Source organism: Rhinoraja longicauda, chromosome 16 (genome assembly GCF_053455715.1).
Source record: "Rhinoraja longicauda isolate Sanriku21f chromosome 16, sRhiLon1.1, whole genome shotgun sequence".
Taxonomy (NCBI): Eukaryota; Metazoa; Chordata; class Chondrichthyes; order Rajiformes; family Arhynchobatidae; genus Rhinoraja; species Rhinoraja longicauda.
The window spans coordinates 44,012,630-44,026,207 of record NC_135968.1 but is presented as its reverse complement, the minus strand read 5'-3'; the positions used below and the strand labels follow the sequence as shown (position 1 = coordinate 44,026,207).

General features: G+C 41.5%; 1 protein-coding gene across 2 annotated transcripts in view; it reads right to left on the bottom strand.

Moving 5' to 3' along the window:
- btaf1 (BTAF1 RNA polymerase II, B-TFIID transcription factor-associated) overlaps positions 1–13,578 on the bottom strand; it is a 119,023-nt gene that overhangs the window by 70,498 nt on the left and 34,947 nt on the right. The window contains exons 5-6 of one of the 2 annotated variants that reach the window (XM_078413707.1): positions 11,409–11,614; positions 1,807–1,952 (exon numbers count right to left, since the gene is read on the bottom strand). In XM_078413707.1, coding sequence (XP_078269833.1) covers positions 1,807–1,952; positions 11,409–11,614 — 352 coding nt within the window. The remainder of the gene's footprint in view (positions 1–1,806; positions 1,953–11,408; positions 11,615–13,578) is intronic. The other variant, XM_078413708.1, reaches the window with a different exon arrangement.

The window sequence follows — 13,578 nt, the reverse complement described above, 5'->3', positions numbered from 1 at the left end:
TGCTGGAGTAACTCAGTGGGACAGGCAGCATCTCTGGAGAGAAGAAATGGGTGATATTTTGGGTCGAGACCCGTCTTCAGACTAGTCAGGGGAAAGAGAAATGAGAGATATAGAGAGTGATGCAAAGAGATATATTGAACAAATGAATGAAAGGTATGCAAAAAAGTAACGATGATAAAGGAAACAGGCCATTGTTAGCTGTTTGCTAGGTGAGAACAGACACCTGGTGCGAATTGGGTGGGGGAGGGATGGAGAGAGAGGGAGTGCAGGGGTTACTTGAAGTTAGGGAAATCAATATTCATAGCACTGGGTTGTAAGCTGCCCAAGCAAGATACGAGATATTGTTCCTCCAATTTGCGAATAGCCTCACTCTGACAATGCAGGAGGCCTTGGACAGAAAGGTCAGTGTGGGAGTGGGAAGGGGAATTAATGCGTTTGGCAACCGGGAGGTCAGGTAGGTGTAGGCGGACTGAGCTCTGGTGTCCAGCCAGAGGAAGTAGTTGAGGCAGGTACTGTAAAAGACACTTGATACCAGATATAACTCTGCCCACTTGCAGGACATTCAATACACAATAATTGCTCATTTAGATCATTCCTAAACATGTTATACTTCAGGGTTTTCTCCCAATCTATCACATTTGAATCACATCCAAAACTGACTCGTTCTTCCTCATATTACAGAAATATGTTTGTTCACTGTACTTGCAAAATAGTGAAAACTATAAAATAAATTATACTGCTTGGCTGAACTACTGCTCCATTTTTGTTTACAAGTTTAACAGTAAATTATAAACCCTTTTCAAATTGGTCTTCTCCAAATATCCCTCCTCATATAAGGCAGTTTATAATGGCTCAATAACAACCTTTCAGTCACTCTTGTATAAATCCTGACAGTGAGTGTTGGTAGTCCATTGATTGTTTGGGTGCTGGAAAAATGTCATCAACAACTGTAAACCTCACTTCTCACAATTAGATACATACATACACTAGCTGGAAACATTAGATTTATTTTTTAGATTTAGAGATAGAGATTTAGAGATATAGAGATGCATTACAAAAACCATAAGTGAATTTTGGCTCTCACTGATTTGGTATGTTTGGCTAATGTCAGAATAATTGCTAACATTAGCTGACCTAAGTGTAGATTAAATTAAACCCATAGGAATCTGCATTATTGATATCATTGTGACCTTATCAATTGAACCACAGATATCCTAGGCTAGGTTCCACCCATTTCTAAATTAATGTGCAAATCCCAGTTAACAAAATCTCCCATTAGTTTTTCCCCATTTACTGAGTAATTTGAATTCCCTTCCAAAAATACTTTAAGTTACCGCATGCTAGATATATCATAAGCTGCCGTTTTTTAAAATAGTTTCAGAAGTTGTGGGTAAAAAAATTAATATCTAAATTAGAGTTTGAAAATACATTGTCTGTTTAAGTGTGTTCTGATAAGTACTGTGCTTGGTTCAAACAACATATTTAACAATAGTAAACAAGAAATTGGTAACAAGGAACATATTCAGATAAGTGTGAAGTGTATTTTTGGAAGTCAAACCCAGGCAGGACCTTCACAGTGAACATTAGGGCCCTGGTGTACATAGTTCCCTGAAAATGGTTCTAGTTTCTATATTGAATGAATAAGTGTAGCTAAAACATAATTCTACAATGGAATCTCATCAGTACAAAATATTACAAAGTTAAACCCCAAAGCCATTACACTGGTTGAAATAACTGTCCATGGCTTTGTCGTCAACTATTAAGGTTATTCAGCACAATTTAAAACAGAAGCAAACTTGCCCATACCATTTTTCATTGTTTGCATTTCCTTCTATGGTATCTCTGGATCGTTGTTTAGCGAACAGCTTAGCCATCCTCTTTGCTTTATTTTTCTGTCTGCTGCTCATTCCTGGTTGAAATTCAGCTTCAATCAGATCAGCAGCTTGAACAAGCTGCCAAAGAGGAGAAAACATGTTAACTATCATGATAGTTATCTTCATAAAGTACAGTGCTTGAAAACAAAGCACCCTAAATAATTGGTCATTACCGTGTTTAGAGTTATTTCACATAGCCTATAAAGTCTATTATCATATCATATCATATATATACAGCCGGAAACAGGCCTTTTCGGCCCACCAAGTCCGTGCCGCCCAGCGATCCCCGTACAGTAACACTATCCTACACCCACTAGGGACAATTTTTACATTTACCCAGCCAATTAACCTACATACCTGTACGTCTTTGGAGTGTGGGAGGAAACGGAAGATCTCGGAGAAAACCCACGCAGGTCACGGGGAGAACGTACAAACTCCTTACAGTGCAGCACCCGTAGTCAGGATCGAACCCGAGTCTCCGGCGCTGCATTCGCTGTAAAGCAGCAACTCTACCGCTGGGCTACCGTGATGTTTAAATCTTAAACAATGTGTAACCAATTTCACAATGAGAGCAATAGTTAAGTTGGCTTGGTAGTGCTTGAGCGAAAGAGAATAAACATCAATTGGGTATCTTGCTTCAAGATGACCATGCAGCTACAATAAGCCACATCTGTAGACATTTCTGCATGGAGATCGGGTATGAATATACATCTCTTGCTAAGCATGTCAGAATAGAATGACAAGCCCTCCCAATCCACTTGCAAAATGTAATTATGATTGAACAGTCATTCCATTAATTCATATTTACATGATTTGATAATTTCTAAAATATAATACTACTCCAGAAAAAAGAAACAGCACAAAAGACATTGAAAGTAGTTGACTCTTTACATTTGTTCAGCATTAGAAGCTTCTAGCAATAGGCACTGCTTTGATTTTGTACTCAAGTGCCCTTTCAAAAGTTTACTTCATCAATAGATTCTGGAACAGCAACTCTATTTAAAAAAAAAAAATGTTTCAATTCCACCTTGGATTAATTGAACATTTTCCTGATTCATCCAAATTAATTCCCTGTTGCAGTAAAGGTACCTATGAATGTGAAATAGTAGAAAACAACTAATCTGCAAAAATCAGATCTGTACAAAATAACGTTTTAGAAAACTAGCAATTACTGTTTATGATCAAGATATCAAATTACTGTTGGGCCAAAAGTATTTTTAGTTGAAGCAGAATAAGATTTGAACAGATCACAGATCAAGGTAGTTAGAAATGTTAGTAAGCATGGTTTTGAAAAATGGAAAAGGATACAAATGGAAGTGCCTATCATCAAGAATGAACTTAGTAACTGGATGTTTGTGTACATTCACAATTAGATTCACCATCATGTTTGGTGAAGGTTCCGGGAAGAAACAAGTCTACAAACACAAATGTGTAGGAAAGAACTGCAGATGCTGGTTTAAATCGAAGGTAGACATAAAATTGCAGATGCTGGTTTTATGTCTACCTACAAACACCAGTGCTTTGGTGGCAACACGTGTCATTCGCAGCAGCCTAGTGGATTTATGGGTAGCTACCAAACCAATCTTAACCTGCCAGAACACTCAAACTGCACAATTGTTGATTAAGATTATTGTTGGAAAATAATGTTGAAAAGACTACAGGTGTTCTCAAATTCCTTAAAATTCAACGATGTTAATTTCTACCTATCGCTAAACTAATTACAAAAATTACTTTGGGCAAATGTCCCTTTGTCAAATCTATAATTAAATGAACAATTCAAGACACAGAAGGAGAACTTGGGCCCTGCTTTGAGGACATTTATAAAACCTTTTCCTATCATGCGATGGTCGGATGGAGTACAGGAAAGAGATAGTTTAGTAACATGATTTAAAGACAACAGCCGCTCCCTTAACGAAGGAACTAGCCAGCAAGTTCAGGAAGCTGCATGGCGTAAATGATCCAGTCTGCTATGATGCTGGAGCGGAAGTGGCCAAGAGTTTCAACTTCCCAGGCATAAACATTACCAGCAATGTGTCCTGGTCCAATCACATCGCCAAGGCCAAGAAAGCAAAACAACCACGATGCATCCTCGGAACACAAAGGAAATTCAATAATGTATTTCCAATGACTCTTACAACTTCTACAGATGCCACCACTGAAAGCATGCTGTCGGGAAGCATCACAGCTGTGTCCAAGAACGCAAATATTTGCACAGAACTGTGAGTACAGTCCAGTCTACACACAAGCCAACATAGACGTCCCACCCTCTCCCCTCCCACCAATTGACTCCATCTACAGTGCCCTCCATAATGTTTGGGACAAAGACCCATCATTTATTTATTTGCCTCTGTATTTATTTATTTTCATATTTCAGATACAGGGCGGAAACAGGCCTTTTCGGCCCACCAAGTCCGCACCGCCCAGCGATCCCCGCACATTAACACTATCCTACACACACTAGGGACAATTTTTACATTTACCCAGTCAATTAACCTACATACCTGTACGTCTTTGGAGTGTGGGAGGAAACCGAAGATCTCGGAGAAAACCCACGCAGGTCACGGGGAGAACGTACAAACTCATTACAGTACAGCACCCGTAGTAAGGATCGAACCCGAGTCTCCGGCGCTGCATTCGCTGTAAGGCAGCAACTCTACCGTTGCGCCACCGTGCCGCCACTGTACTCCATAATTTGAGATTTGTAATAGAAAAAATAGGTTAAAATGCACATTGTCAGATTTTAATAAAGGCCATTTTTATACATTTTGGTTTCACCATGTAGAAATTACAGCAGTGTTTATACATAATCCCATTTCAGGGCACCATGATGTTTGGGACACAGCAATGTCATGTAAATGAAAGTATTTTGTTGCATATCCATTGCATGCAATGACTGCTTGAAATCTGCGATTCATGGACATCACCAGTTGCTGGGTGTCTTTTCTGGTGATGCTCTGCCAGGCCTGTATTGCAGCCATCTTTACCTTATGCTTGTTTTGCTTCAGTTTTCTCTTCAGCATATAAAAGGCATGCTCAATTGGGTTCAGATCGGGTGATTGACTTGGCCACTCAAGAATTGACCATTTTTTAGCTTTGAAAAACTCCTTTGTTGCTTCAGCAGTATGTTTGGGATCACTGTCTTGCTGTAGAATGAACCACCGGCCAATGAGTTTTGAGGCATTTGTTTGAACTTGAGCAGATTGGATGGGTCTATGCACTTCTGAATTCATTATGCTACTACCATCAGCAGTTTTATCATCAATGAAGATGTGAGCTAGCTAAGGGGGTCAATTTATGGACTAGTTGCAACAATGAATTAAAAGAGTGTAGTAATATGTGTAAATTCAAGAAAATGTTCAAAAATATTATATTTGTAAGATACAAAATATGTGATCAGCACTGACAAATGAATTGACTATATTTGTGTTTCTTTCTATGTTTTGGTTATCTGCTTCTGACTTATGTTGTGTTTTTTAAAATTATATTTTGCTAAGTATTATGGGTAGGTACAATAAGCTTTGGCTTCTGCCTACACCTTTTTTTTTCGGTCAGAAAATATAATGTGTGATTATATTGCTTTATTTTTGTACAATGATTTCGCATTATTTAACTTCCACAACTGTATGGTCAATCTGTTGTATTGTATTGACCGGAAAATAAATAAATTTAAAAAAAAAGTGAGCTAGTACCTTCAGCAGCCATACATTCCCAGGCCATAACACCACCACCACCATGTTTCACAGATGAGGTGGTATGCTTTGGATCTTCGGCAGTTCCTTCTCTCCTCCATACTTTGCTCTTGCCATCACTCTGATGTAAGTTAATCTTCATCTCATTTGTCCACAAGACCTTTTTACAGAACTGTGGTTGAGCTTTTAAGTACTTCTTGGCAAACTGTAATCTGGCCATCCTATTTTTGCAGCTAATCAGTGGTTTGCATCTTGCAGTATAGCCTCTGTATTTCTGTTCATGAAGTCTTCTGCGGACAGTGGTCATTGACAAATCCACACCAATCTCCTGAAGTGTGTTTCTGATCAGTCGGAGAGGTGTTTGGGGATTTGCTTTATTATAGAGAGAATTCTTCTGTCATCAGCTGTGGAGGTCTTCCTTGGCCTGCCAGTCCCTTTGCGATTAGTAAGCTCACCAGTGCTTATCAATTTTAGTAAGCTTATCAATTTTGGTAAGCTGATGTCTCTAACAGTTTTATTCTTGTTTCTCAGTCTCATAACGGCTTCTTTGACTTTCATTGGTGCAACTTTGGTCCTCATGTTGATAAACAGCAATAAAAGTTTCCAAAGACTGGTGGAAAGACAAGGTGCTGAGAGCTCTCTTGTACCTGCATTAAGGAGGCAATTATTACCCACCTGAACAATTACAAACACTGTGAAGCCATGTGTCCCAAACATTATCGTGCCCTGAAATTCAGGGACTATGTATAAACACAGCTATAATTTCTACACGGTGAAACCAAAATGTATAAAAATGGTCTTTAATGAAATCTGACAATGTGCACTTTAACCACATGTGATTTTTTCTATTACAAATCTCAAATTGTGGAGTACCGAGGCAAATAAATAAATGATGGGTCTTTGTCCCAAACATTATGGAGGGCACTGTACATATCGTGCGGCAGCTAACATAGTCAATGACACTTTATATCACAGTCATTTCCTCTTCTCCCCTCCCCTGTCAGGCAGAAGATAGAAAATTTTGAAAGACCAAAGCTATCATCTTCACTCCATAATCAAAGTCCAGCCACTGATTCCAGATAGTTTGCATCTTAGAGCCATATTTGACTCCCAGACGAGCCTTGAGCCTGTAATCAGCACCATCAACAAAAGTAACAAATTGCACCTCCTTAATACCTACTAACCCTGCATCCACCTCACACAGCATAACAATTTAAGACACCTCAACCACTCTTTTAACAACTCCAGACTAACTTTTCCTAATTTTTCATCCACACATTAAACCACAAAAACCTGCAGGAAAAAAACTGCAGATGCTGGTTTAAATCGAAGGTAGACACAAAATGCTGGAGTAACTCAGCATCATGGGAAAGAAGGAATGGTCTTGACCCGAAACGTCACCTATTCCTTCTCTCCCGAGATCTGCCTGACCCGCTGAGTTACTCCAGCATTTTGTGTCTACTGAAAAACCAGCATTAAATCCTGTTCATCGGCACCCCCTTGGTTGCTGACCCACAGTGGATCCTGCTTAAGCAATGCTACGCCTAAAAAGTTCTTGCTCTTTTCAATCCCTGCCATAACTTCACCCTCTCTTCATTTTGGGCCTGCAATGATCCACAAAATTGATTCCAACATTGGCAACTGAGCCTCGGGCTTCAATGCCCGAAATGCTAGTATTCCCTGCATGAACTGTTCTGCCTTTAAAAACTCTGGTGGAGCTTTTAATTCAGGATAAAAGAAACCACGGCAAACTTGGTTGATAAAAATGCAGTTTACAAGTGCTATTTAAATACATGTTGTTGTTATACATTTTAAATACATATTGTCGTTATCCATTTTTAATTAGTGCATTAAACCCCAAAACTTTAAATCCATGTCAGCATTGCAGAATACTACTTTACGATGTTGGTCTTTATGTTTCTGGGTTCCAGGTTTAAATCTAGGGTACAGAATAAGTAATTTTTCCACTACTTATTATGAAATTATGCAAAGTCAATTTGAAAACCTCAGTTCAGTTCAAAACAACGTTGGGTTGCATTTCACTGAATTGGGCCTGCCACCTAAAACCTATGTTCCCAGTCTTCTCATACCTACATTAACTTTGGAAGATTGACACAAACAGCATCTCTGGAGAGAAGGAGTGGGTGATGTTTCAGATCGACATCAGGGGGAGGGAGGGAGATAGATAGGTAAGAAAGTGTGAAGCTATGAAAACAGGGCAAATGGGGTGGAGATCAAGGAAAATGTAGAATAGATCACTGTTAGCTGGGAGAAGGTAACAACAAAGCAAACAGAGATAAAATATAGTCGGAGACAGTAAGACTGGTCGGAGAACTGGGACGGGATGGAGAGAGAGGGAAAGCAAGGGTTACTTGAAGTTAAAGACATTGTTCACACTGCTGAGGTGTAAGCTGCCCAAGCGAAATACGAGGTGCTGTTCCTCCAATTTGCTCTGGGCCTCACTGACAATGGAGGGGGCCCAGGACAGAAAGGTCAGTGTGGGAATGGGAGGGGGAGTTAAAGTGTCCAGCAACTGGGGGATCAGGTAGGTTCCGGCAGACTGAGCGGAGGTGTTCAGCAAAACGATTGCCGAGCCTGTGCTTGGTCTCATCGATATACCGGACGGAATCCACAACTGGAACAGCGGATACAGTAGATGAGGTGCAAGTGAAACTCTGTTTCTGTGAAAGTGAAATAGGAGTTGCAAGTGAAACTCTGCCTCACCTGAAAAGACTGTCAGGGTCCTTGGACGGAGTTGAGGGGGGGGGGGGAGGTATAGGGACAGGTGTTGCATCTCCTGTGGCTGCTGGGGAGGGGGTGGTTTGGGTGGGAAGGGACAAGTTGACCAGGGAGTTATGGAGGGAACTGTCTCTGCGGAAAGTGGAATGGGGTGGTGATGGGAAGATGTGACTAGTGCAGGGATCCCTTTGGAGGTGGCAAAAATGTTGGAGGATTATGTGCTGTATGCAACGACTGATGGGGTGGAAGGTGAGGACGAGGGGGGCTCTGCCCCTGTTACGGCTGGGGGGAGAGGGAGCAAGAGCGGAGTGAGGGCCTCATTTATGATGGAAGAGGGGAACGCCCGTTCCCTAAAGAATGAGAACATCTCTGATGTCCTGGTGTAGAACACCTCATCTTGGGCGTAGATCCGGAGTAGATGGAGGAATTGGGTGTAGGGTTTAGAATCTTCAGGGGAAGCAGGGTGGGAAGAAGTATAGTCTAGATAGTTGTGGGTTTCTAATAGATGTCACTTGATAAGTCTGTTTCCAGTGATGGAGACGGTGAGATCGAGAAACGGTAGGGAGATGGTCCAAGTGAATTTGAGTGCAGGATAGAAATTAGTAGTAAAGTTAATGAAATCAGTGAGTTTTGCATGGGTGCAGGTGGTAGCACCGATGCAGTCGTCAATGTAGTGGAGGCAGAGTTCGGGGAAAGGGCCAGTGTACGCCTGGAACAGGGATTGTTCGACGCACCCTACAAAGAGGCAGGCATAACTGGGGCCCACACGAGTGCCCATAGCTACCCCTTGGATTTGGAGGAAGTGGGATGAGTCAAAAGAGAACTTGATAAGGGAAAGGACGGAGGAGAATGTTGGTAGGGGAAATGGGAAATTGGCTGGTTCTGAGGTCGAGGAAGAAACGGAGGGCTTTAAGATCTTCCTGGTGGGGAATGGAGGTGTAGAGTGACTGGACATCCATAGTAAAGATGAGGGAGTGGGGGCCCGGAAAACGGAAGTCACTGAAGAGACGAAGGGCATGGGAGGTGTCTTGGACATAGGTAGGGAGGGATTGGACCAGGGGGGATAGGATGGAGTCGAGGTATGTGGAAATTAATTTAGTGGGACATGAACAAGCAGAAACAATGGGTCATCACTGGGTGGTGAGGACTCCTTCCTATAGAAAAAGGCATGGAGGCGGGGGGGCGACGGAAGAAAAGCTCTATGTTGCGGCGGACTCAGATCCCGTTGAGGTGAGGGTGGAGGGGAACAAAAGTGAGCTTTGGAACTTTGGAAGCGCTGACTTGCTACCCCCAAGTCCCCTGGGCTCCAGTAGTTTGGCCCGAGTAGCTGAAGGGTCTCCAGTGGCAGACAACAAGATCCCATCTGAAGCTTATGTCCTGATGAGCCGCCTAATAAACAAATGTTGCAACTTTGGTAATGTTTTTGCATGTCTCTGAAAATTAATCATTATTATTAGATAATATGATTATAGAAATTAGAAAGCATATTAAAACAGAATTACATTATACCAAATCAACATAATTAACTTTCCCCTTTAAATGGAAAGCAAAAAATTGCACATTCTCCAAATCTGAAAAACAAAATTAACACTGGCCATATTCACCAGGCAGATGACTCCTTGTCAGCATTTGGGTGAAAATTAGCAGTGGCATGCTTTTAGATGCAAAGGACCGGTAGGGAGAAGAACAAACAAAGCAAAGGCCTGTGAGGCAATGTAGACCAAAATAAGGGGTTGACAAAAAAAAGATTGACAGAGAATTACTGCAGTTTTTTTAAACACTTTGCCATCTTTTCTTGGCCAACCATTTTCTTTCATCCACTTTCCATGCATCCTGTAATCATCCCAATCAGACATTAATTTTGCTCTCTGCCACTCCTTCCTCTCTTCTACAATTTAAAACATCTCTTTTCTAATGATTTTCTAATTCTGACAAAGGGTCATCATTCAAAAGCATGATCCTTTTCATGACATACAAGTATTTCCACCATTTTCTGTTTTCATACTAGTTTCTCCTTTGCTTGGTATCTACAATCCTCAAATCCAATGAAATCAAAGGAGTCTTGGATCCTCTGTCAAATAGTAACGAATCTCAGCACGATAGATCTATCAATGCATTCGATACCACTCAAGAGATGTAATGGGAGAAAAAAGCTGTTTTAAATTTACAAGTTTGGTATTTCCACATTTGCCAGTAAACTTTCAGATGCCTTTCATAATATACACACACACGGTCAGAGCAAGACTTGTTGGCAAGCTCCATGGAAATTATCAGGTGCTTGTTTAATTTGACACAAAAAAAAAAGAAAATACCTATCTTGGGTATTGACATAATACTCAAACGTTTAGAATGAAGACTGTTAAACTGCATTAGAAAATAATTATTACCTTTTAATCATTTCCTTTTCTCAAGGACATAAGTAATGGGAGTAGGGGCCAGCTGGGTGTTCTAGCCCACGAGATTCAAAAACAATCACATCCAATTTTAATCTCCTCTCTTTTCCTGCCAGTTTAACATACACCTCAACTCCCCAAAATTTTAGCCATGAATCTACTTCAGACTGGCACACATTCAATGACTCAGCCTGCATTAGTAAATTAGTAAATTCAAAATATTTACAAACCTCAGAAAATAAATTTCCCCTTAAATCAGTCTTAGAAAGGTGATCTCATTCTGAAATAATATTCAGAGTTCTTAATTTTCCATAAGGGAAAATATCCTCCCAACCTGTCAAGCCCTCTCAAAGTCTGGTGTTTCAGTAAGATTACTGCCCACGTTTTTCTGAATGCCAATGAATAAAGGCCTAATCTTCCGATGTTCCTCCAACCCTGGATTTATCCTCTCCAAACTGTCTTCAATGCTAAGAAATCCCTCATTAAATATGGATACATGTAGGAAGACGTCTCTTCTTTTGCGTTTCATCCATTGCAATAAATGCTAGCCTTCGAGCTGTAGATCCCACTAATTTGGTAACATCATTAGTCAGTCTGTACAAACTCCAAATCACAACCCTGAAGCTTTGTTCCATTTTAATAGTTGCACTATGAAAAACATTGGTACAAACATGCAGAGTTTAAGCAACAAGAAGCACAAAAGCCAAACCCACTGCATGATTCCTTGAAGTCAAACAACCCGAGGTTCTACCTACAGGCTGTTGCAGTACTGTTGGAGTTGGAGAGGGATTATAAATGAGATCTTCATCATTAAATAGCTCTTCCGTGTTCATTCCTAGAGCCGCTCCCATATCAAGGCCCAATTTCTTTTGTAACAACTTTCTCTGGTGAGCTATTCTTTCCTTGTGATCAATTTCACCTGGAACAAAGCACAAAAAGGAATTAATTAGTAGGGTTGATTAACAACTGCAGGGGGAGAATATAAATCCCAGGCCTGATGTACTGCAACAGCAAGGGACTAATGTGATTTTCACACTTGCAATAATGTAAAATAGTGTCTATAAAAATGCCAAAACACTAAGAATATGAACGACACCACAAGAGATCAGATATAAGAGATGTTTATTTGAATTGTTCGAGGCATTGGACTAGTCACTCAGATGCAGTCTTAACCAGCCAGATGCAGTGCTGCAAGAAGTCAATGGTCTGCAGGTCATATGCTGCATCTTGCAAACTGTACTTCAAGACACTGCAATTCACAGATCACCCAGATTCACAGTATTTTATAGATTACAGACTGTCAGCATTTTAACCACGATGGCCACATCACTCAAACTGTGGAGAACATTCACACAAAGCTCTTGTCCTATTGCCCTAGTTAGCGCATAACACAGTGCAAGCATGATTGCACAGCACTAAGGCTGCAAACATAAGGCAGCAAACATAAGGCAGCAAACATAAAAATGGCAACCTCATACCTAACCCTCCTAAACCTATACTGATCAATTAGCAAGCTGTAGATTGTACAAGCATTTTACCACTGTTCCTTGCCCTTCAGCACAAGTGCATTTTCATGTCAGATACAAGAACAGCATTCTGATTCGGCAATGCAGGAAGGCAACAATATGAACAACAGCAAAATACAGCTTTGCATCAATCCTACCCTATTCCCGATGGCAGTGTTCTGGTCCCTCATCACTGGCAGCACTCTCAGCTACAGTCCCGATCCTAACTCTGGTTGCACTTCAAATATCTGGCTCTGGCTGCATGCCCGACTCTGGATCTCAGGCTCACATACAGGAATAATAAGTGAGCCAGATGTTGGACCATCAGGATTTCCAAACAATCATTAGAGTTTTAATGTACTGCCATGAATAGATACATCTGTAGCAAGTGTAATCATAATCGCCCGGTGGCTCAGCACTTCAACTCCCCCTCCCACTCCCACTCTGACCTTTCTGTCATGGGCCTCCTCCGGTGTCAGTGCAAATTGGAGGAACAGCACTGCATATTTTGCTTGGGCGGCTTACAGTCCAGCGGTATGAACATTGACCTCTAACTTTAGATAGCTCCTCTGTCCCTCTCTTCCCCTCCCCAGTTCTGCCACTGTCTTCCTGTCTCCACCTATATCCTTCCTTTGTCCCGCCCCCTGACATCAGTCTGAAGAAAGGTCTCAACCCAAAACATCACCCATTCCTTCTCTCCAGAGATGCTGCCTGACCCACTGAATTACTCCAGCATTTTGTGATACCCATAATCATAATCGTAATTTATTAGAAGTATGTTTTGCAACATATGAGGAATTTGGTTTGCCACACAGTCATACCAAAAAAGCAATAAGACACACAACTACATAAAAATATGACATAAGCATGCACCACAGCGGCTCCTCCACATTCCCCACTGTGATGGAAGGCAATAAAGTCCTATCTTCTTTCCTCCTTTCCTCCCGCGGTCAGGGGAGTCGACGCATCCGCAGCCAGCAATTGAGCTCCCACGTCGGGGCGGTCTAAGCTCCGGCATCGGGGCGGTCAAACTCCTGCGGATTGGAGTTCCCAAAGTTGTTTGCTGACCAGAGACCGTGAGCTCTGTGACGTTAAAGTCTGCAGCTCCTGCAGGTTGGAGCATCAAAGGCCGCCCGCTCCGAGATGTTAGAGGTCCACAGGCTCCACGGTTTTGGAGCTCTAGAAGTCCTAGCAAGAGGCCGCTAACTCCACGATGTTTGGCCGCAGTGCGGACGGAGATATGACACGGGGAAAGTTGCATCGCCATCGAGAAAAGAGATAAGAAATGCCTCCCCCCCCCCCACACACATAATACAAAACTAAAGATAAACTAAAGATACATTTTACAACAAACTAAAAGCACAAAGAAGGAAAAAGA